General features: G+C 34.8%; 2 protein-coding genes and 1 pseudogene across 2 annotated transcripts; 2 read left to right on the top strand and 1 right to left on the bottom strand.

Moving 5' to 3' along the window:
- On the top strand, positions 1-955 carry LOC142633159 (putative F-box/kelch-repeat protein At1g15680). The gene is made up of 2 exons (XM_075807435.1): positions 1-610; positions 825-955. Exons 1-2 carry the CDS (start codon positions 1-3, stop codon positions 953-955), a joined length of 741 nt encoding a protein of 246 aa, XP_075663550.1.
- Positions 956-5,025: 4,070 nt separating this feature from the next.
- Positions 5,026-6,452, bottom strand: LOC142641052 (uncharacterized). Its single transcript, XM_075815418.1, has one exon. The coding sequence runs from the start codon at positions 6,279-6,281 to the stop codon at positions 5,292-5,294; it is 990 nt and encodes a 329-aa protein (XP_075671533.1). The 5' UTR covers positions 6,282-6,452; the 3' UTR covers positions 5,026-5,291.
- Positions 6,453-15,182: 8,730 nt separating this feature from the next.
- On the top strand, positions 15,183-21,951 carry LOC142633151 (uncharacterized; annotated as a pseudogene).
- The last annotated feature ends 478 nt before the right edge of the window (positions 21,952-22,429 follow it).

Genomic DNA, 22,429 nt, shown 5'->3' with positions numbered 1-22,429 from the left:
ATGCCAAACCTTTTAGTTTCATACGAGGTGAAAAAGAACAAAATGTTCTCTGAAGAGATATATCTTCCTGATTTTCTCACTAGATCAGATTACGTTTCTATCGTAGCATCAAGCAACGGCTTGTTGTTGTTTAGATTGTGCGAGTATGATAGAAACGCGTACTATGTGTGCAGCCTTATTACTAAGGAATGGTTTGCACTGCCTCAACCTGGTATTGATCGCAACATAATGCTAGATGGGTTTGCTTCACGTTTGGAAGGCGGGGTCATTACAATTTACAAAGTGTTGCGCTGTTTATATAATGGAGAGCCAGGAGAAAATGAGTTTGTCACTGCAGAGATATACTCTTCTGAGACTGGTGAATGGAGCAGTGAGTTTCAAGTGAAATGGGATAGACCCAGTTACCGTTCCACAGCTAAAGCTGTTGCGGCTTGCAATGGAATTGTGTATTGGCTTAGCCCTGGAGGTGGTGGCATTAAAGCCTATAACCTCTATGATGGTCCTACAGATTGTTGTAATTTGATCAATTTGCCGGGTGATAGGGACTTGGATAGTGTAAATGGAGGACTTGATCACAAAGCATGTGTGATTTGTGTCAAGGAGGGCTACGGTACGTAGAAATAAGTGGGAAAAGGCTTGCTAGGACTTTGACCGTGTGGGAAGTGAAGAATTGTGATGCTGGGAAGTGGTGTTTGGAGCATAGTATTAGAGTTATTGATATGGGATGTGATGATGGTTTGTTGAAGAAGTCGATTTCAGGTTCTAGGCATCCATTTGCTTCCACCCTTTTGATTTGGATATCATATATATCAGTTGTGATGAAGGTGTTGTACCATATAATCTTCGAACTAGAAGGTTGGAGAAGCCAGCTTCTCATGCCATGCTTGGATGGTCTGAGACACTCTCTTATGTGCTCCCTGCTTGGCCTACCCCAATTCCAAAACAAGAAGTATAGTCACACAATCTGATTTTTCAAAACAAATAGACATATGTTGCGATTTGTGATAATAAAAATTGTTTCAGTAGTGAGGGTAAGTAAAAGTGATTTTGTATCAATCTCAACTTGCCACACTTCTGCAAGTTATTAAAATTAGTGTGTATCAAGTTGTGTTCTTTTGCATTAATCAATTCCCAAATAGCCTCTTTTGAAGTTCAAGTCTTCTTTGCCAATATGCACTGTGAAATGTTAAATGTTATTGTCTCAATGGTATATTTCTTGTTTGAACAATATATTTGAATAGCTATGGCTCTATTCTCTAATCAGTATGCTAAAGTTAATCTGAAAATATTTCCTTGTTTAACAAGATCATGAAATATGCATGTTTAGTGACATTGTCATATGTTAGATTATTTGCTTGGAAAATTTTAGTCGATTTTCTTATGGTTGAGGCTTGCTCATGCCTTCTTTGACTATGTCAGAGGCAATGGGATCCTGTTTTAGAATTTCTCTTTCAATTTGTAAGACAATGGGATCCTCTTTCAATTTGTCAAAGTAAAACTGCTCCAGTTCAGACTTTGAATTCATATGTGATATTGATTAATTTGTATATAGGTCTTAGAAAGGCCCTTTTTTGTATGATAGTGGAACAAGTCTTGGAAGAATCTTTGACCACATAAATCCAAGCCACAAAAGCCACTGGTTTTAATTCACAAATATAGATATTTCAAGATTTTTTAAGAAGGATTTTGAATTATTTTGTAGAATTACTTATGAAAAATAATATTTTGCATAATTAAAATACTTGGCAAATTAATATTTTGGTCGATAATGTTTACACTGTATAATGTGCCAATTTAGTCTTTAATGTTTCAGTTTAATCCCTAAGTATTTGATATTGTGTGTCAAAATAGTCATTTGATCATTGCCGTTTAGTGAAGATGGAGTTCTTGGGTTGAATGGACGTCTAGGGCTTCACTTTGTTGTGTACCAACCTTTATGGCTAGACTTGCAACTTCATCATTGTTGCATTTTCAAGATAAAACCAACCATGTTTATAAACACAATGCAAAGCAAGAAGGATATGATAATCAATACAAAAGCATAATATGAGTTAGTGATATGGGGAGGAGATGTACTCAGAGTTGGTAAAAACCTAAGTCTCAAAGATAGTGTTCTTGTTTCTCGAGTGATTTGCATAGCATTCTAGTTTTGATTGATGAGGAAGACAGAGGAATGGCACTTATTAATTACTAATTAGTGCTGCTAAATGAGATAGGATCAATTTAGGGGACTTGCTGAATTGGAGGGAATGAGTATTGGAATTTTCTAAATAAAAATGGATGGGAGTTTTCCTCCAAGTGAAGGAACATGAGTTCCTTCTTTTACATTCCCCCTTATATGGAATGTTTTCCATCCCATTTATGCATGAAAGTTTTGGCTTTATAGATGGAAATCCTTGTAAAAAAATCCAAAAGTTCAGGTGTCAACTTGGGTGTACATAATTTTGTGGTTGAAGTAATGGATTTTGGAGTTTTTTTTTTTTTTTTTGTTCCAAAGATGTGCAAAAAGTGTCCTCAAAACAGTCAGGTTGCTGCTGGTTCTAGGTCATTTACCTATTTTCTTTGAGCCTGAGTGCAAGGTGCAAACTTATCTTCTAGAATCTTAATTTTCAAAAATCCTAGCCATCAAAGATTGAAAAAAAAAAAAAAAAATACAGCTCCTCATGGAGAGGAGACTCTCAAGTAGTTTCAAGTCAACAAGGATTATATTCTCTTCCGTTGAACAAAAATCTGGTTCTGTGCGCTGAACTGTACAGAGCTTATTCATATTCTCTGTATTGGGACGAGAATTTGATTCTAAGATATTGGTGGCACACCACAGTCAGCAGGTATGACTTTTTTACATAAAATTGAATAAAAGCTTATCCATGTCCTCATGTGCTCGATAAAGCATTCTTCTAGGGATCATTGTAGAGCTCCAACTAAGTGCAAATCATATAGGAGTTTCATATAAGTAAAATAAGTCATCCTTAGTATTGATTTCTTCATGCGTTAATCAATGTGAATTGGCATCTGACTTCAAAGCATCTATCACATATCTTAATTTTGATCCAGGGTCATCTCAATCACAAACAAGTTGAGAACAGAATATTAGAAGGGATCCAAAAATGCATGAGCATGTGTGCGTTGTGTGTGTGAACCATACCTATTAGTGCAGGCTCAGAGAAAAAAATAAAGACAATTGCTTAAAGACTGGCTTCTCTAATTATGTTTTTCATTAAATTATTAAGCTTGAAAATCAATTTCAATAATTAATACTAAATAGAAGTTTACTAGACTTCCAAACTTACATTAAATTGGAAAGCTTGAAAAACAGGGGAAAAAATTACAATGTGTCCAAACAACATTACACTTTTTTTTTTTTGGCAAGAATGACAAAAACATAGCTTAGAGCACATTTCATTGCTCTAGCCTCAATTTTATACAAATAACCAATACATACACAAAGTAAGCAACCTAACAATCCATCCTTTTGAAATTTATCCACACCATTCAATTATGTCAAACCAAAAATTCTAATAGACACCATATGTATTTGACAAAGACATATAAACATTTAAATAATTGACAAAAAGTAAGCACAATGGCTTCCAACCCAAAATTAAATACATACCAAATGTAGAAAGGCTAATGCACAACAAAGGAACCATATGTGAAACTTTTTTTTTTATTATTATATAAGTAAAACCATATGTGAAACTCAAACACAATGAAATCTACGGAGAACATAAATTGCACTCCTTTCCAATATCAATGTTTTCATTGGGTATCCAAGTGCTCCTGGAAAATTTACTTGGAGAACTGCTGGCCTCACAGGTGCATGAAGGAAGAGATTGGAGAAATAAGATTTTTATAGAATAAAAATAAATAAATAAAAATTATATATATATATATATATATATATATATATATATATATATATCTATCTTGAGTTTTCAACAATAAAAGCCTCCACCAGCAGCCACCCTGGGGGGTGGGGGGGGGGGGGGAAACTCTTCAAGAAAATGGCAAATAAGAGAGAACATCACTTTTCTTCTTTACTAAAAAATTAAAATCCATTCAAACACCATTTTTTCCCATTCTTACAAAAATGCAAGCCACATCAAATTAGGGAATTTTTGTTAATAAGATTTCCATGAATATTCTGTCTATTTTTTTTACCATATATACAGCTATCTTAGGTTCCTAATCTAATTGCTGCCCATAATAGTAACAAAAGTTTGCTTTGTGATCCAAATACATTATGCTTTGGAGTTATTAGCACGGTTGGTTAGTGTCTTTAAGATAGGAATTTAGTTGGCTAGTGTCTTTAAGATAGGATTTTAGTGGCAGCTCTTACCTGATTAAGTTTCATCTTTTCTGATGCTAAAACATATGATGTATAACAATGCGAACAAACAACGTAGTCATAGATAATGGCCACATAAAGACTAACAATACCAGATGTTATACAAAATTAAAGAAATTTTATTTCAGAGTTCAGAAACTTGTAAAACTTTTGAAAGTCGCATAGAATTGAATAAGGATGATCTACTTTATTGGGATACAGAACCAGTCTTTGGAAAATTTTACGTTTCTTAAAATTATTTTAACCAATGGCAATTCATAAATCCATCAGAGGACCATATTCTATTTCATCTCAGAAATAGAATATGATCTACTTTACTGGGATACAGAAACTAGTCTTTGGCAAAATTTATGTTTCTTAAAATTTCTTTAACCGATGGAAATTCATAAATCCATCAGAAGACCATATTCTATTTCATCTCAGAAATAGAATATGTTCTACTTTACTGGGATACAGAACTAGTCTTTGGAAAAATTTATGTTTCTTAAAATTACTTTAATATGGCAATTCATAAATCCATCAGAAGACCATATTCTATTTCATCTCAGAAATATTGGGTTGATAATACCAAGTACAGAGAAACACTATATAAAATAGATGAATTGAAAATCCATGGAACTGATAAGCTTGTTCATAAAAAAAATTCAAAACAATACTAAATTAAATGAATCACAACAGACCACTCAATATCAGTATCAAAATCACATAAAATGAGAAAAGGAATGAAGTTTGGAGTTTGATCACAATATCAAACTGAAGAACACAATGTATAACATATAACTAGAAATCTAGGACAAAATCTACAAAACTGAAATCCAGTTAAAACGCTATCCCAATTCATGTACACGAAGCAAACCACACTCTTCACAACAATCACAAAAAATAAAAATAATAAATTGAAACATTACATTCAACACCTCAAAATTCGCCTAGATTTACCTCACTAATGGGAGCCATGGCCATTCGCACCCATTTCCAACATACCCACATTCTGCTTTCCCATACTCTCCACTTCCTTAATCTCTTCATCAACATCATCATCAGAATCCAAAGAGAATTGTGCATTCTCAATTTGCTGCATTTCTGCGCTGAGCGGCCTATACTGCACAAAATCACCGGGAACTCCATGCTTCCTGACAAAAACCGAGTAAATCCCCACGACCAAAAGCACCATAAGTGCGAGATGACAATTAAACTGTAGAGTGGCGACCGCTCTTGCCCGGTGATACTCAGGGTGTCCCTTACACCTAATCGTATAATTCCCTCTACTCTTTTCATGCAAAGCACATCCATGAGCAATCAAATTGCTGTAAAAAGAAATACCCATTTGCACAAACCATGTCCCCTGTAGAATTAACCCAACCCCACGAGCCAATTTCGGGTAATTCGATTTTGGGGATTTCACTTCCATCATCGTGGCAAATAAACAAACAGCTATAGGGACAAGCAACAAATCATAATAATGATTTTCGATCCCACTTGTGTCTTTTCTCTGCAAGTAAAACAACAAAAACTCTTCCACGAAAGCGAAAAGACCAATCAAACTAAGAAAAGAACAAGGCATAGGAATGAAACTCTTGAAATTTACCACGAAACCCGTAAGGGAATAGAGCAAGAAGAGCGAGGCAATAGCGAGCACTTGTAGTTGGAGCGCCGAGCCCATTTTGTCATTGGAATTGAGGGCGTCAAAGAAGGAGACCAAGGAGTTTAGGAGGAACAAGGAGGAGAGGACAGAGAAGAAAAGGAAGGTTAAAGAAGAAGAGGAAGATGGGTTTGTTTTGGTTTTCGACGACGAATCTTGTTGTGGTGGGTGAATTGTTGAGAGAGGTGAAGGTGGGATCGAATTGTGATTTGGGTTTGTGGAGGTAAGGGCTTCCCATGAACCCATAAGGATGAATCCACCGCCTGCCATGGTGTATGTGAAGAGACCCATTGTTAAAATTCTCTGCTTTTTCAATCTCTGTATCAATGGAGATCTTAATCTAAAGGATTTTTGGGTTTTCCGAGATGTTTGTGCCTTTGTGGGATTGATTGTTGTAAAGTCAGACTGTGATTTGTGTTTGATTTCAACGGTTGGAATAGGACTTTTTTTTGTCTTTCTCCAGGCTGATTCTGAGAAATGGGCACGTAGGGGGCATGACAATTTGATGGTTTTTTTTTTTTTTTTTTTTTTGGGGGGGGCAAAATACAGTAATTAATTAATTATTCTTGAGCTTTGGCCTAATGATAATCAAGTCCCAAAAATTTTAAAATTGATCATTTTGGACTCTAAACATACATAATGTGTAATCCATTAATATTCTAACTCTTTATTTTGACCATTTGATGGATAAACCGCGTTACAGTTAACTTATATGAAGGTCAGTCAAACTGTTACAGATAATATGGTCAACTTTTTTAACTAATTGTTTGTATTTAGGATCAAATTGGTTAATTTTAAAATGAAATTGATTGTCATTAGCTTAAACCTAAGGGTAATTATTGTATTTTACCCTTTTTTTCTAACCTTTTATTAAAAAAATTGAAATTTTCTTTTCATAAATAGAATCAAAATTCAAATAGTATTATGTTGCTAGAAAATATTATCTTATAGGACAATTTTATAAGATATTTCTTTTACAACATGTGTAGATCTCGCACATATAAATCTCACATGTTGTGAGAGAGATTCATAAGACCGTCTCATAAAATACATTTTCACTTATTATTAGAATGAGTCTTAATTGATTTCAATTAAAGCATAATAATTTAGTATTTATTATAATTATGAAATTTTGAAAATTGTATTAGAGAAATATATTGTAAAATGTTGAGTTGATGTGAAAAAAATATATGCTTCCAAAAACTTATGTGATTGTATAAGAAAAGCCAACAAAGAGTCTCGACAATTTTTAACATTTACACACGTTACCAGATCGAGTTCAGCTTTGTTTATCAAATAATAGGTTGATTAGATTGTGGCAAGACTTCTGACATGACTCGTGAATATAAGTTTTTCAAAACATTTTTCCTTTGTTTCTAAGCATGTGCAAAGGAGGGGATAATATCTAGTATTTGGAACAGTCACAAAACCGGTGGAGTTCTCATGTGGTGACTGTGTGAGAGTTCCACTAAATGCAAGGAAAACACTATATATTTTTTCGGTTTTTCCTGAAAGAGGGGTGGATGAATTTCTTTAAGGAAAAAGGGACTTATTTCATAATGAAAGAAGTCCGCAACTCATAGAGCTAAACAACAGTACAGAAACCCCAGTGAGTGGGCAAAGATTAACAAAATTAAAATAAAAAGCAGAGGAAAGTAGCAAACCTACTGACATCATAAAGATGGATCATTCAATCGCGGCCCCCTGATGCAAGGAAGGACTGGCTATCTGCGGCTTCTTCAGAATTAGCCTCCTTTTTACTTGATAAGCTAAAGCTCAATGAGAGGATCTCTATGTCATGAGCACCCTGCCAAAATTTTAACATTCAAATATGCAAAGGACTTAAACGCTTGTCAGAAAGCATAACCTAAGGAATATTTCAAAACTGCATATATGTGAATGCATTACTTGAAAGCATGAATAATCAAAAGTTTGTAGGTAACAAATATGAAGTTCTCTACATGCAGAGGATGTAAGCTCTACTCTTGCCACTTCCTTGTGATCAACATCAACACTTTCTACACTCTGATAGAATGTTAGAATTCAAGCTCTCATACAATCTTCTAATTATTCATAGATATGTAGAGAACAACAAGTTCTGCATAAACAACATTAGATAGACTTAGCCTTTGTACTGTATACACGACTTGTAGTTTAGTAGTTGATTTATTTCTATAAGTGATTGCACGTGGGAGTGTTAGTTATTGTTGTCTACTCACGTGTAAGAGTTAGTTTTAGGTCTGTTAGTAGCAGTTGGTAGTTAGGCTTGTTTTACTCTTTGATACATATTAGTCTTTGTATTCTAGCTTTGTTAATCAATGAAATACATAATTTCTTCATTCATTTCTTGATACATTCTCTCTATAAAACTCTCTTTTTCCCTCTCTCTCTCTCAAACTCTCTCTTTTTCCCTTAGAAGAACACAATGGGTTCTTTCTGGTTTCAAGCTTCATCGACTGGTTCTTTCACCATTACAAGGCTTCTGGGTTGGTAAGTTCTTTCACCATTAATCTTTCAATTTCAAGAAATATATAAGTTTATGTATGTTTGTTCCTTTCTGCATTAAATGAATAAAAACCTGCATTAAAAATAACAGCATAATTTTTTGTTATTGAAACAATAATCAAGATCAACATGCTCTCATGCTCTAGAGCATGTGGAAGCAACATGTGTCTTACAATCTTTCACTTGCAAGAGGTGTAGTGACCTCCATTGAGTGAAGTCATTTTTTCTCTTTTCCGTTTATTTGTCTTGTCCTAGTTAGGTAGTACGTTAACTGCTTAGGTTCCATACGAAGGGAAAGTGTGGAAAGAGGGTTAATGGCTGAGGAACTTGAGAAACTATGGAATAAGCTCTCATTTACTGAGGAGGAGGATGAAGATATTGTGCTTGGGAGTAGTTGCACAAGAGCTGCTTGAGAAGTAAGGAAAAACTGTGCAGTGATGAAGATTCTAGCGCACAGAAGCATCAGCTTGGAAGCTCTGAGGAAAAATTTGAAAATGATGTGGAAACCAAATAAGGGAGTCCAAATCTTTGAAATAGAGGAGGACCTCTACCTGGTGGAGTTCAGTGACGGGAAGGACAAGAAGAAGGTTTTAGATCTATGCCCGTGGAGCTACGACAAACAGTTGGTCCTTATCCAAGAGTTCGAAGGGGAATTAACGCCAAAGGAGATAGTTCTGAAGTGGTCTCCATTCTGGGTCCAAATCTTCAATCTCCCACTAAAGAGCTGAACAAAAGAAATGGGATGGGTGAAAGGGTCAAAGTTAGGTGAGGTCTTGGAGGTGAATGTGCCAGAATCCAGGATGTCTAATCGATTCAAAGTGATCACAACAGTAGGCCTATAAATTCCAACAATTAGGAGATCATCAACTATCATTGGTGTTGATCTTGACATAGTTACATTCACAACAATTCCCGTCCCATTTAGCCCGGTTATTTCACTAAGGTTCTGCTTCCATATTGAAGCACCAGTGAAAGCATTTACAGCATACAAATATCCATTCCATGATGGGAAATAGACCACTCCACTGTCTACTATTGGGGTAGCAGATATGTCTTTCCCAACAAAGAACTTCCATTTCAGCCTCAGTCTTGACACTGTCAATGGGTTTATCAGCACTTCATCATTCGCGTAGCTTCGGTTAGTAATATCTTTCCCATGATTGAGCCACTGAAACCATATACATCAAAATTGAAAGCTTCATATTAGTGTTCTTGAGAAAGTGTGAAAGAAACTAAAAAGCTATGAAAAACAAGAAGGAATCTCATGCATTGGATATATATATATACATCCTTTGTGATATATATAGTACATGTAGGCTTTACATTTTTTTTTTCTTTTTTTGATAATCAACAAAAGAAATATTGTAAGCCTATAATCATGTAATGATTGTAAGATCATATATGATGTATAAGATAATTATCCGTGAAAAACCCTTTTTTGGTTTCTTTGGTTGGAAAGAATATATAAGGCTTACAATGCAACTATGTTATCCACCACTGCAAATAAGCAGAGTGCCATGACAATGCTATTGATAGTGCTAGGATATTTCTGGGTCTGTGTTCGAATAGATGTCACCAAAAGGTTAGTACGGGGAAAGAAACTCACCATTGAGGGAGGAGAGAGTCGGTGGATAAACTATAAATAAGAAAGGTTACCGAACTTCTATTATTGGTGTGGAATGCTCAACCATGCCTTAAAGGAGTGCCCCGATAAGACAGGAGTCAACAACCAAGCAGCGGAAGAGTGTCTCCAGTATGGACCTTGGTTGAGGGGTTGTTCGGCGGCCTTTTTCGGTTACTCGGCCACGTGTGGTCCTTTGGAGGGGTGACCTTGCTAGACCTGGGTTCGTTTGGGGAGTTGCGTCCAGGAACTCAACATTGGGCCACGTGGTCCAACGGCTACCGGTGTACTTTTAAGCCTACCAAACCATTAAAGCCAAAGTCTAAGAATCACGATAATGGTTGAATAAATATGTAATATGTGTTTGATATAATAGGTTTAATTAGTAGTTGAAATAAAGTAGTATTTATTTAGAAGTAAAATAATCATGTACTCAATGATGTAAATTTAAAGATATGGAAGCAAAGTCACTTATCTTCGTATGGTTTGTAGCCCAGCTGTGTAGCATCGGTGAGCTGATAGGATTCCAGCAGAATGCCAACGGTAGAGGCTAGTTAAGCTTGCCCCTCTTATCATGCATTTAAATGAGTTTAAGCCTTGGTTAATAGTTGTAATAGTAGTAATAGTAGTTGGAATAAAGTAATATGTATTTAAATTTGAAGTAATCATGTACCCAATAACATAAGTTTAAAGATTAGGAAGCAAAATCACTTATCTTTGTATGGTTTGTAGCCCAACTATACAACTTCTGTGAGTTAATGATATCCCAGCAGAGTGACCTAGAGGTAGAGAGGCAGTTTGCCATAATAACTTCAAGATCGAAGGGAAAAAATGGGTGCAACTAGAGAGAGAGAGAGTATGCTCAGCTGTGTGTAAGGGCTGGTTAAGCTTGCTCCTCTTATCATGCACTTAAATGAGTTTTCCCCTTGACAATGCTCTTTTAGTTGTTGAAGTTATGAATAGTGTTGCCTTCCATGAGAAGAGCTTTTGTATGAAGTATTTGTGCCTTCTAAGAGAAGGGCTTTATGTAAAATGGATTTGTGTCTTCCATGAGAAGGGTTTTGATAGGAGAAGGGCTTAGCATTAAAAGTTTTTGCCTTCTTTGAGAAGGGTCTTTATAAGAGAGATAGAGAAGAGTATTGATATGTGTTTATAAGCAGCAAAACGGTAGAACTTCAGAGTGAGAGAGTATGAGAATGAAGTTTAGAAGAGTGTAGTGAGTCATATGTAATGGTGTAGTAAATATGTATGAGATTGTGTAAGAGAAGTGAGGAAAGAGATGTTTAGAGATATGAGTATTTTGTGGGATGTAACATTTGTAATATGTATGGCATATGGAAGTATGAGAGATATAGTAGTTAAAAATAGTAAAAATATGAGATTATAACCGTTGAAGAAGTTGTAGAGATAGCTTTCCAAGAGGAAATATTTTATAAGAGAAGAGTATGAAGATGTGTTTAAGTATTTGAAGATAGTAGCAGTAAGATATGTATATTTTTGAATATGGAGAGTGAGAGAATGAGTATAAGAGAGTAATGGTGTTGTAGTGTGTTTAGCAAAGCTGTTGGGATTTACTACTGGGATTTTCTACTGTAGGGTGTATGAAGGCTTATGAAGGGTATTTATGAGCTAAAGGCTAAAGAGTTTAGTTCTTGATTTTGAAACTAAAAATCTTAGAACTTCATTAAGAACTTCGAGAGAGAGCATAGAGAGGTTTGTGAAGAGTTGCTCTTCTTCATTGGTGTCCCCTTAAGGTGTTAATGAGGGGTCCTATTTAGCTGAATCTTTAGAAAATCTGTCCCAAATAGTAATGAATTTTTAGAAAATCCATCTTAAGATTTGAGCAAAAATGGTAGGTTTAGCTTTAAGGTATTCTTGCTGTTTTGGGTAAGAGCTACTGGGGAAAGAGCAGTAGAAAAGGAAGGTATTTTGGCAAGAAAAAGATAGTTACTTTATTTGGTTTTGGTTTTAGCTAAATGAGAAAAAATCAGTAATGCTAAGGCTGTTGGGTCAGCTGGGTCTCTGTTCTGAAAAAGTTGTCCCAACTGTTAGGAAAAGCTGTGACAGCTGTCATAAGACAGTTATTGCTTTGGATAGAAGCAAATGAGGTTAGCTGGGGTGATATCAGACTGCTGGAGAGGGTATTCAGCATTTATTTTATGGATTTGGCTGAAAATTGTAAGATCTCTTTCAAGGGTATCTTGCTATTTTGGGTATAGCAGCTGGTAGCTAGGATTTCAGCATTAAAAGGCTAATGATATCACCTCCAGCTAGGTGTCAAGTGCTGAATACACTGCTGGGGTTCTGTTGGAAATGTTTCCCCTTTTCGGTGTTTGTGTTTTTGGTGCAAGGTTCTATTACAACACATTTTTAGCAAGTAATAGAAGGATTGGTTGAAAGTTAATGAAGCTTTAGAGATTTAGTCAATGTCTCATTGTGTTGTGACAGAATATTGGTGAGTAAGAATAGTATTTAATGCTCTGCTCTAGCAGCTGGCAGAGAAATATATGATCTGATTGTGGCAGACAGCAGCTGAGTATGAGAGATATAATGAATATTTTGCATATAATTGGAGATAAAAGATAGTCAATCAGATTAGGCCATGTGTTTGAGTTGGATTTTAGCTGAAAGTGGTAATAAGATTTATGTATAATAATATAATGAAATTTCTAAATTTGTATAGCAACAACTGGGGATTGAATGAACGTTATTTTCCTAGCAGTTGTATGGCTAGGGATATTGAATATAAGTTTTAGGAAAAGAGCAATAGGAAATTTTATCATCTAAAATGCTATGTGATAAGAGATGTTTACCATATGTTACCCGCTACACACAGACTCGTCAGAGTTCAGGGAGTTGAAGAAGACACGGCAAGTAACATGCTTCTTTTATCAACTTTAAACCGCTAGAGCTTACTGAACATACCTCTTGGCCCTTCAAACCACGACTCCCAAAGTTTTTCCAAAGAGACTTATGAGCTTGGATCATAAGCCGAAGATGAGAAGACGTACCTCGGGTTTTGTTGTCATTTTGTGTAAATATTGGCTCTTGTTGAAGAAGCCGCTTGCCATGAGTGTAAGAGAGGTAATATGAGCCGTGAGCTTTGATTCATTGCTTAAGCCCGATCCATATGTTGATGTTGATGATGTCGTGGGGTTATGATCCCAATTGATGAAAAGGAAATGTAGACCATGAATTTGTCTCTTGAAGTAAGGATTTTATGGGCCATGTGAGCCCAATCCATAAGATATAAGCTTATTTTGGGCTTTAAAGAGATTTACCCAAAAAATCAATAATATTTTGATGTGGCATGGGTTGCCAATGAAGTAGTGCCACGTGAGGCGAAAAAAGAGTCCTCAACAGGGGTGAACCGATCAGAAGGAATGGGTGGGGAACTACTCAGACCAAGTCCGGGAGGAACGCCGATATCAGTCAACGAGCAAATAGAGTCGGCACAACAAAACATGCTGAGTTGACTCATGCATCACACGGTGACAAAGATTCAAATGGTGCTCACATGATTAAGCCCCCAGTTCGGGATGAAAATCCTCCATGGGAGATATCAATGTCAAAAGCCAAAGGAAACTTACCCGAGGCTTTACACAAAAATGGAATTAGAATGGGAGAGGTGAGAAAGATGGATGAGACAAATACCTCTTTGGATGAAACATCAGAGGGACTAGTTACAACACAGGCATACAAAAAGGTGGCTATGTAGTGGGATGAGACAACAAGCCAGGAGAGGGAACCCGTTTTTGAATTTGGTCTGACGCCAAACCAGTGGGCCAATAACCAAGAAGGGGTGGAAAGTGGCCCAATTAGTAATCAAAGCCTGATGGCCATGACTTATGAATTAAAGTTAAGGTGGGTTGTTGAGCAGTTAGGCCCAAAAAGTGGACACTAGAAGAGGCTTGCATGGGAAGTAAAATCCAAGCCAGCCCAAAACAAAGGAAACCCAAAAACCCCGAAACGAAAAATGCCCAACACCATTAGAAGAGCTTGATCCGAATCTCCCAAGCCAAAAATGAAGTAAGGGAAAAGGGAAAGCTAATGAAAACCTAGAGAACGAAAACCAGAGGGATGGCGGTGTGGCAGTGGTTGTTAGGCAGCACCACTGAGCCCGATGAGTTTGTTCACGTGGAATTGCCAGGGATTGGGGTCGTCTTTGGCGGTTCACATTCTCACCAACAAGGTGAAAGCGAAAGACCCCACTCTGGTCTTCTTGGCGGAGACGAAGGCTAGAGTTAGTCGGATGAAGGGAATACAACAAAAGTTAGCGTATACTCATGGGATTATCATCCCCAGCAATGGCAGGAGTGGCGAACTTGCATTGCTATGGAAGGAAGGCACCGACGTCAAATTCAAGAGATGCTCGAACTCACACATTGATGTGGTGGTTCACGACATGCTCTCCTCAGATCCATGGCATGCCACTGGATTCATGCAAAAGGGATATTTCATGGAAGCTATTAAATGCCCTCCGAGCTCAATGTGACATGCCGTGGGTAGTCTTCAGAGATTTCAATGAAATAATACACTCTGATGAAAAGCTTGGGGGAGCGGATAGAGATGCAAGACAAATGGAAGCCTTCAGGGAATGCCTAAATAGATGCGGATTGATTGATCTTGGGTTTATCGGCGTAGAACCCACTTGGAGGAGACCCGAGTAGTCCGATTATGGATAGAGTAAAGAGATTCCAAGTGTAACTTCAAAGGTGAAACTAGAAAGAGTCTGGAAAGAGTTTGGAAATATAAGTTACTTGTTGAAATAAAAGAAGGATTGGCTACAACAATTGGAATCTCTTAATAGCCTTCATGAAAATGCAGAGGAGATACAAAGCCTAAAAAAGGAAATAAATGAAGTTTTAACTAGGGAGGAAATTATGTGGAGCCAAAGATCAAGGGCTTTGTGGATTAAATGGGGCGATCGTAACACGAAGTTTTTCCATGTCACGGCTAGTCAAAGGCAGAGAAAGAATTGTATCACAAGACTGATGGACTCGGAGGGGAGGTGGCAAGAAGATCAGGAGGGAATTGAAATGACCATTTAAGAGTATTTTTCCACCATGTTCAAAACAAGCCAACCTGCAAGTTTTGATGCCAGTCTCAATGCCATCCGAACCACAGTATCCCCAGAGATGAATGATATGCTGATAGCAGAATTCAAGGCAAAGGAGGTTTAGAGTGCACATAACCAAATGCACCCCACTAGAAGTTCACATTTTTCTATGAGAAATTCTTGCTTTTATGATTATAGGTATATGATGTTTTACACGCACACTTGGTCCCAAACACATTATATCATTAAAAAAAAGTTTAAAATATTATAAAACTATAGATTTACAATTGAAAATGATGTTATATCTCTTTTCTTCTTTTTATTTTTTAATTTCAGTATAATGTTAATTTATGGAGTACGCTACACAATGGTTGCTCTCTATTAATAGACCTAAACACACTTATATATGTACATGACATATAATAGAATAAAAGAAATATTAAATCTATTTTTTAATATCTTTCCTGTGCATCGCACAGGTTAGTGACTAGTTAATTAATTATTCTTGAGCTTTGGCCTAATGAGAATTAGGTCCTAACAATTTTAAAATTGATCAATTTAGTCTCTAAACGCACATAACGTGTAATGCCGTTAATATTCTAACTCTTTGTTTTGACCGTTTGACGGACAAATGGCTTACAGCTAACTTATATGAAGGTTAGTCATACTGTTACAGCTATTATGGTCAACTTTTTTAACCCTTTTTTGTGTTTAGATCAAATTGGTCAGTTTTAAAATGAATTTAATAGTCATTAGCTTAAACCTCAAGGGTAATTATTGTATTTTGCCCCCTTTTTTCTAACATTTTATTAGAAAAAATTTGGCATTTTCTTTTCATGAATAGAGTCAAAATTCAAATAGTATTGTGTTGCTAGAAAATATTATCTTATGGGACAGTCTTATAAGATATCTCTCACAACATGTGTAGGTCTCATATATATAAATTCCGCATGTTGTGAGAGAGGTCTCATGAGATTGTATCATAAAATACCTTACGACTTTCTAGAACTTAGAGAAATAGATTGTCTTAATTGAATTCAACTAAAGCATAATAATTTAGTATTTATTATAATTATGAAATTTTAAAAACTCTATTAGAAAAATATATTGTAAAATGTTGAGTTGATGTGAAAAAAAATATATGCTTCCACACAAACTTATGTGATTGTATAAGAAAAGCCAACAAAGAGTCTCGACAATTTTTAACATGTACACACATTGCCACATCGAGTTCGGCTTTGTTTATCAAATAATAGGTTGATTAAATTGTTTATCAAATTATAGGTTTTTCATTACATTTTTCCTTTGTTTCTAAGCATGTGTGAAGGAGGGGATGATATCTAGTATTTGGAACGGCCACAAAACCAGTGGATTCCTCATGTAGTGAGTGTGATTATGTGAGTGTTCCACAGTTCCACTAAATGCAAGGAAAACGCTATGTATTTTTTCGGTTTTTCCCAAGGAAGTCAATACCGTACCGGAGGCTGTACCGGTTTGGCCACCGGTACGATATATTTCGGATACCGGTCAATACCGGTGTACCGTTTCGGGTTTACCGCTATTTTATATATATATATATATACACACACACACACACACCAAAATCTTTAGAACCATGTTTATAAACATATAATATTTCACTTATATTATAGTAAATATAAAAGTTTATTATAAAATATTACCTCAATTCATAACAAATTATTCATAGTTTTAGACTTTAGTATCAAATAAAAGAAAAAAAAAACACAATATAAAAAATAGAAAGCTTAGTTGTTCATTACATACTAAGAAAACAAATAATACTAAGAAGTTAATGTAAATAAGTTACCATTATGCCTTTACAAAAATTCAAAAATTAAAAAAATAAAAATAAAAAAAAGCTTTTTTCTGTACCGGCCGGTACGCCCGGTACCGGCCGGTATTGCCCGAAATTGGCCGGAATGGCCGGTACGCGGCCGGTATTTTTTCCGGTACAATATAGAAGTGTACCGGTACCAGTGCACTGGCCGGTACGGTATGTACCGGCCGGTACGGCCGGTACCGGTACGGTATCGGCCACACTGGTTTTTCCTGAAAGAGGGGTGGATGAATTGCTTAAATAATACACAAAAATATCTTATAAATGATCAACTAATGGGTTGAAGAGCTAAACTTTGTTCTAGGTAAATTGTAAGTCCTGTTGTAATAGATGTTTTATCTTGTTAGAGTTTAGGAAGGTTACCAATGAAAAAAAAGAAAGAAAGAAAGAAGCAGCTAGAATAAGCATAGTTATCCTTGTCCTCAAGTTGATACCCAAATTTCAATACCCGTTAGGCACTCATACCCGATTCCTACCTGAAACTTTACCCACGAATACCCACACCTAACCTCAAACCACCCCCCCACCCCCTTTTTTTTTTTTTTTTAAAGTTAAAAACGTGATTTTCCAAAAACAGAAGAAATAATAATTTTAGAATAATTGTATGAAACTAACTCCATTCGTTTTTTATACAACAAAAGCAATGTTGAAATGCTAAATTTAAGGGCTCAAATATTAACTCAAGCTAAACTAAAGGACTTCTCCATGACTCCACTCCACCCTTCCATTAACTAAACATTCGGACTCATACCATTCTACCTAATCCGGCCCATAGAAATAGGAATACAAAACAGCCCCCTACTATGCGTCTCCTACAATTCAGCCAAAAAAAAAAAATACTATGTGTCTCCTACATGGGATGAAGGGAATCGTGTGCCTTGAAGGACCACGGTTGAAGACACAAAACCACACGCTTAGCAAAAACATTATTATTACTATGCACCTTTGATGCAATGATGACTTCACAAGTATAAATATTTTTGGGGTGTGAATGGATAAGGACTAGAGTTCAAGTTATTAGGAGGGAGTTCTATACACATATACACTTAAATTGGGATAGAGTAGAATTTCTATCTTGTAAAACAAAAAAAATAAAAACAAAAACAAAAACATAATTGAGGACGGAAAATTTTTAGATACTCCCAAAGTATAGAATAATGGTGTTTTCTCCTCTTACATTTATGGTAAAGTCTACCATGAATTTAATGAGTGAATTTCACCATGAGTATGAGAAAATGAAGTATCATTTTCCGTACTCGGAGAGTACCTAAAAATTACTCATTCAAAACACAAATGCAACATTTGAGGGTAGTTCTCAATTTTAAGTGAAATGAAGAGCATCCTGAAACTAATAGTTGTGATAGCCAAGTTTAGGACATATATATAAAATTTGGCTAGAAACTAGTATTCCATATTTTATTGTACCCTTTGTTCCCAAGGAGAATCATGGACACCAATCTATTTGCGATAAAATAGCCTATCTTTTTGTCTAAGGGGAAAAAAAGAAGAAGAAGATAAGAGTATAGAAAAAGTTGCACATGCGATTTTTATTTTTATTTTTTATTTTATGAAGTGGCCTTTGTAAATAAATGGTGGATTAAGTATATATAATTAAGTGTCCCTTGTAAATTCCAAATGACATGATATAAAAAAAATGGGTTGCAACACTTTCTAATATCTTTCATTGGATTAATATTTCAAAAAATTCATTACTTTTTGGATTATATTTTTTATATTTTTAACATATATGCTAAATTGATTTGTATTAATCAAATTTATTCAATCCATAGAATCATATTTTGTGTAATTTTAAAATATAAAAACTTGAAATTTCAACATTTTACATATAAAATGATTATTAATTTCACATCCAATAAAAAATGTTGAGCAATATATATATCATTATACAAAGTTACACAGCCATATACAACTTAAACGTAACTCTCTCTTGTAAAAAAAAAAAAAAACAAACAAAACGTAACTCTCTCTCTCTCTCTCTCTCTCTCTCTCTCTCTATATATATATATATATATATATAGTTTGTAAATAATTATTCAGTATACTTTGTCCAGGCTAAGGATACTTATTTTTTTCTCCCTTTTTCAACAATCTACGGGCTTATAAAAATCAACTTAAGCTCTTTGGACTTGCATGTTATTGCCTAGTCACTACCAAGCTTCCACACAGACTTTATCTCAACTTTTTGGCTGGCCATAAAAAATTTAGAAACAGCATTAAGCCCTCCAAAATATAGCATTACGTACTCTTTGTACTAAAACCCCTAACACAAACACTACACTAGTGTCTTTTGGCAACCACAAAATGGCTTAATTTCTTATATATGCTATTCTAGAATGCACAAAAGGGTACATGATCCAACCTATTTTGTCTATAAATACTAAGGCCTTTTGCACTCTCTCTTCATCTTCTCCTTGGTATTCACTCTAGGCCTAGAGTCTGACCATATATCAGAGAAAAAAAAAAAAAGGAAAACGAGCATCAATGGATTTTTTCACTATTTCAATGTTTTATACTTGGTCTTAATATTTGTGGGCTTCTGGGGTTTCGTATAGGGACGGTTACTCACAGAAAAGAAACCTGACCGAAAAAATATTGCTGCCAAAGCTCGTTGATTGGTCTCTCAGAATTTCTGGGGAGTCGTAAAGCATGCTCTCCCTCTCTACTCTCTAGCTTGTTAGCTCAAAATGGGTATAGCTGTGTTGTATAGGGATGCTTTGTTGAACTTGAAGCTCATTTTTCTTTTTAATGTTGCAGTACTGTTTCAATTGACTTGGGGGGAGCACCATTTGGGTAAGCTTTTCCCATTCCTATGTCTTAGAGAGTTACTTCTCATGTACAAGCTGCATATATGGAAGTTAATTAAGTTATTGTAGCATAATATAGTATTGCCTGAAATATGTTAGTTCTTCCAAAAGAATGAAAATGATCACAGTTCTCTTTGAGATGAATATTAATTAATTTTACATTATTGTTCAAATACAAGAAGGAATGCGGTTTCATTCAGTGATGGACTACCTCACAGAGGTCTTCATTCACTGTCAGCGAGTATCCTCTTGGAACTTGTGGAAAGATAGACCCTGAGAACCCCAGTTGTGCAAAAATTACACTCACAGGAAAGGTGAGTTAACAAAAATCAGTTTTATCTAATTGTAATATTTGTATTGTCACATAGGTTGAAGAAAAATAAATAAAAAGAACTGTATGTCTGTACATATATATGAGTGTCAACACTATGAATGACTATTTTGTCTGTCTTTCTAGTTTCCAATTTGAACATATTTCTTCCATTCTTATGCTTGAATATGCTTAAATATGTTATTCAACTAATTAAAGTACATTTGTAGAGACAAGTTTTAGAAATCTACATCAGGTGCCAAAGATCAATGTTAATGTCACTAATTGGATAATATATGTGCGTATAAGAAGCTAGAGCTAAATTATCAACATTACGAGATTAATTAGTGATGCCAATATACCTACAGGTATATATATGCACACTACAGTAAGATGACAACTGAAGTCATATTATTTAAATATTTTAAATCATAGTTTTTTTATTAGATAAATTAAAGATTACCCATTAGATAATGATAATAGTTTTAAAGATTAAAAAAATATATAAAAAATTAATTTTGATAAATTAAATTATAAATACCACTTTTATTTTTCACCACATTTAAAATTTAACATTAAAGAAATATAGTAATTAACAATGCTAAGAAATTTTTAAAAAGTTCTAAAGGTAATTTTTTTTTAATCATAGATGACAAAAATGATAATTTAGGACATGTCCTAAACTATAAAAATCATAGTTTTTATTTTTTATTTTTTATTTATAGTTTATTGAGTAAATCATAAATTATCTCGCATATAATAACAATATTACAACTAGGCACCTTACCCATATTTTTTTTTGAGAGAGTAGGCACCTTACCCATAAAAAATAATCCTCTATTTTTTTTTTCCATTAATGCAAATCTGATCATATATATATATATATATATATATATATATATATATATTAAAATTAAATATTCAACTAAAAATGAAACCCATCCATTTGAAAGCAAATGGAGAGCTCATAATCCTAGAAGAATTAGATTAACTTCAAAGAAATGTCATAAAGAAACTAAAGCATCAACTATAAAAAGTAATTTTCAAGAATGAACGTTATAGGTTGAAGCTATCTTTATAAAAAAAATTCCACCATAGTGGATGAAGATTTTCTCCTACTTAAATTTTCCAATTTTCTCAAATTTTAACCAAATGTGAGAAAAGTGACATTTGTTTAATTTTGTGTTGTTGTTCAACAACCCCACTCCCAACCCCCACCAAAAAGAAAAACACAAAGAAAAATAAAATAGAAAGCCTACGTACGTAGACCTGTCTTTGCTAGTAACTAGTGCTTTTGATTTTGACAAGCATGGATTAAAATCTTCCTGTAATGGCATTTCAGTTGAAGCTAGTTGATAAAAACTCTAAGGAAGCAGGATTGGCTAAAATCGCCTTGTTCTCAAAGCATAAGGAAATGAAGGGTACGTAATTGCACAAATTTGATACGTTAATTGCAATTCTTCTTTCAATGGTCACTTTTTTTTTCTGTTTTTTTTTACCTGAGACACCTGACATGTTGCAAGTGTTACTTTTTTATTTTTCTATATTTTTTACTACCAAATGTACCCAACCTTACACTTTGTGTTTCAAATGGTTGACAGATTGACCTAAAAATCACAACTTCAAGTTCTACAAGTTGACAATTGAGCATATATTTTTGATTGATGGGGCTGGTGGTCCAAATTCTCCTACACCAGATCAGTACCTGGCATCCCAAAAAATGAGTGCTAGAATTATGATTCCCTTGATCAGGGGAAAAATACTGGAAAAAAAATATATGTAATTTCTTTACTATTAAATATCCCCATCATTTTGTGAATGGTTCATAATATATAATTCCCACTTTTCTTATTTGATTGTTCACTGGATTTAATGTGAAGTGTGTAAATTGAGAACGTTGTGTCAATTGTTTACATATTCTCACAAAATTGTGTGTCAAGTGTCAACCCATCGTTTGATAACAAAATATAAGACAATATGTTGTTGATATAAGCATTTAAATCGCAGGAACGGAGAACCTTTACTGTTTTACATTGTATTCTAAACAATAAACATTCATAAACATTGGTAGAATTTGGAATCCAATTAGTTAATTTGTGCATTTTATTCAATGTGAAGCGTGCCATAATTTACTGTTGACATATTCTTTCAATTTTGTGTCAACCTATCATCTGATAACATATTAAAAGACAATAAGGGGTTGTTTAAATTTGTGGGTTTCTATCACTCATCACCCTATTTCCATCACTCATCACCCAAAA

The sequence above is a fragment of the Castanea sativa genome, chromosome 1, assembly GCF_040712315.1.
Source record: "Castanea sativa cultivar Marrone di Chiusa Pesio chromosome 1, ASM4071231v1".
NCBI classification, from domain to species: Eukaryota; Viridiplantae; Streptophyta; class Magnoliopsida; order Fagales; family Fagaceae; genus Castanea; species Castanea sativa.
Note: the sequence above shows the minus strand (reverse complement) of the source record. Positions and strands in the feature narration are given on the sequence as shown.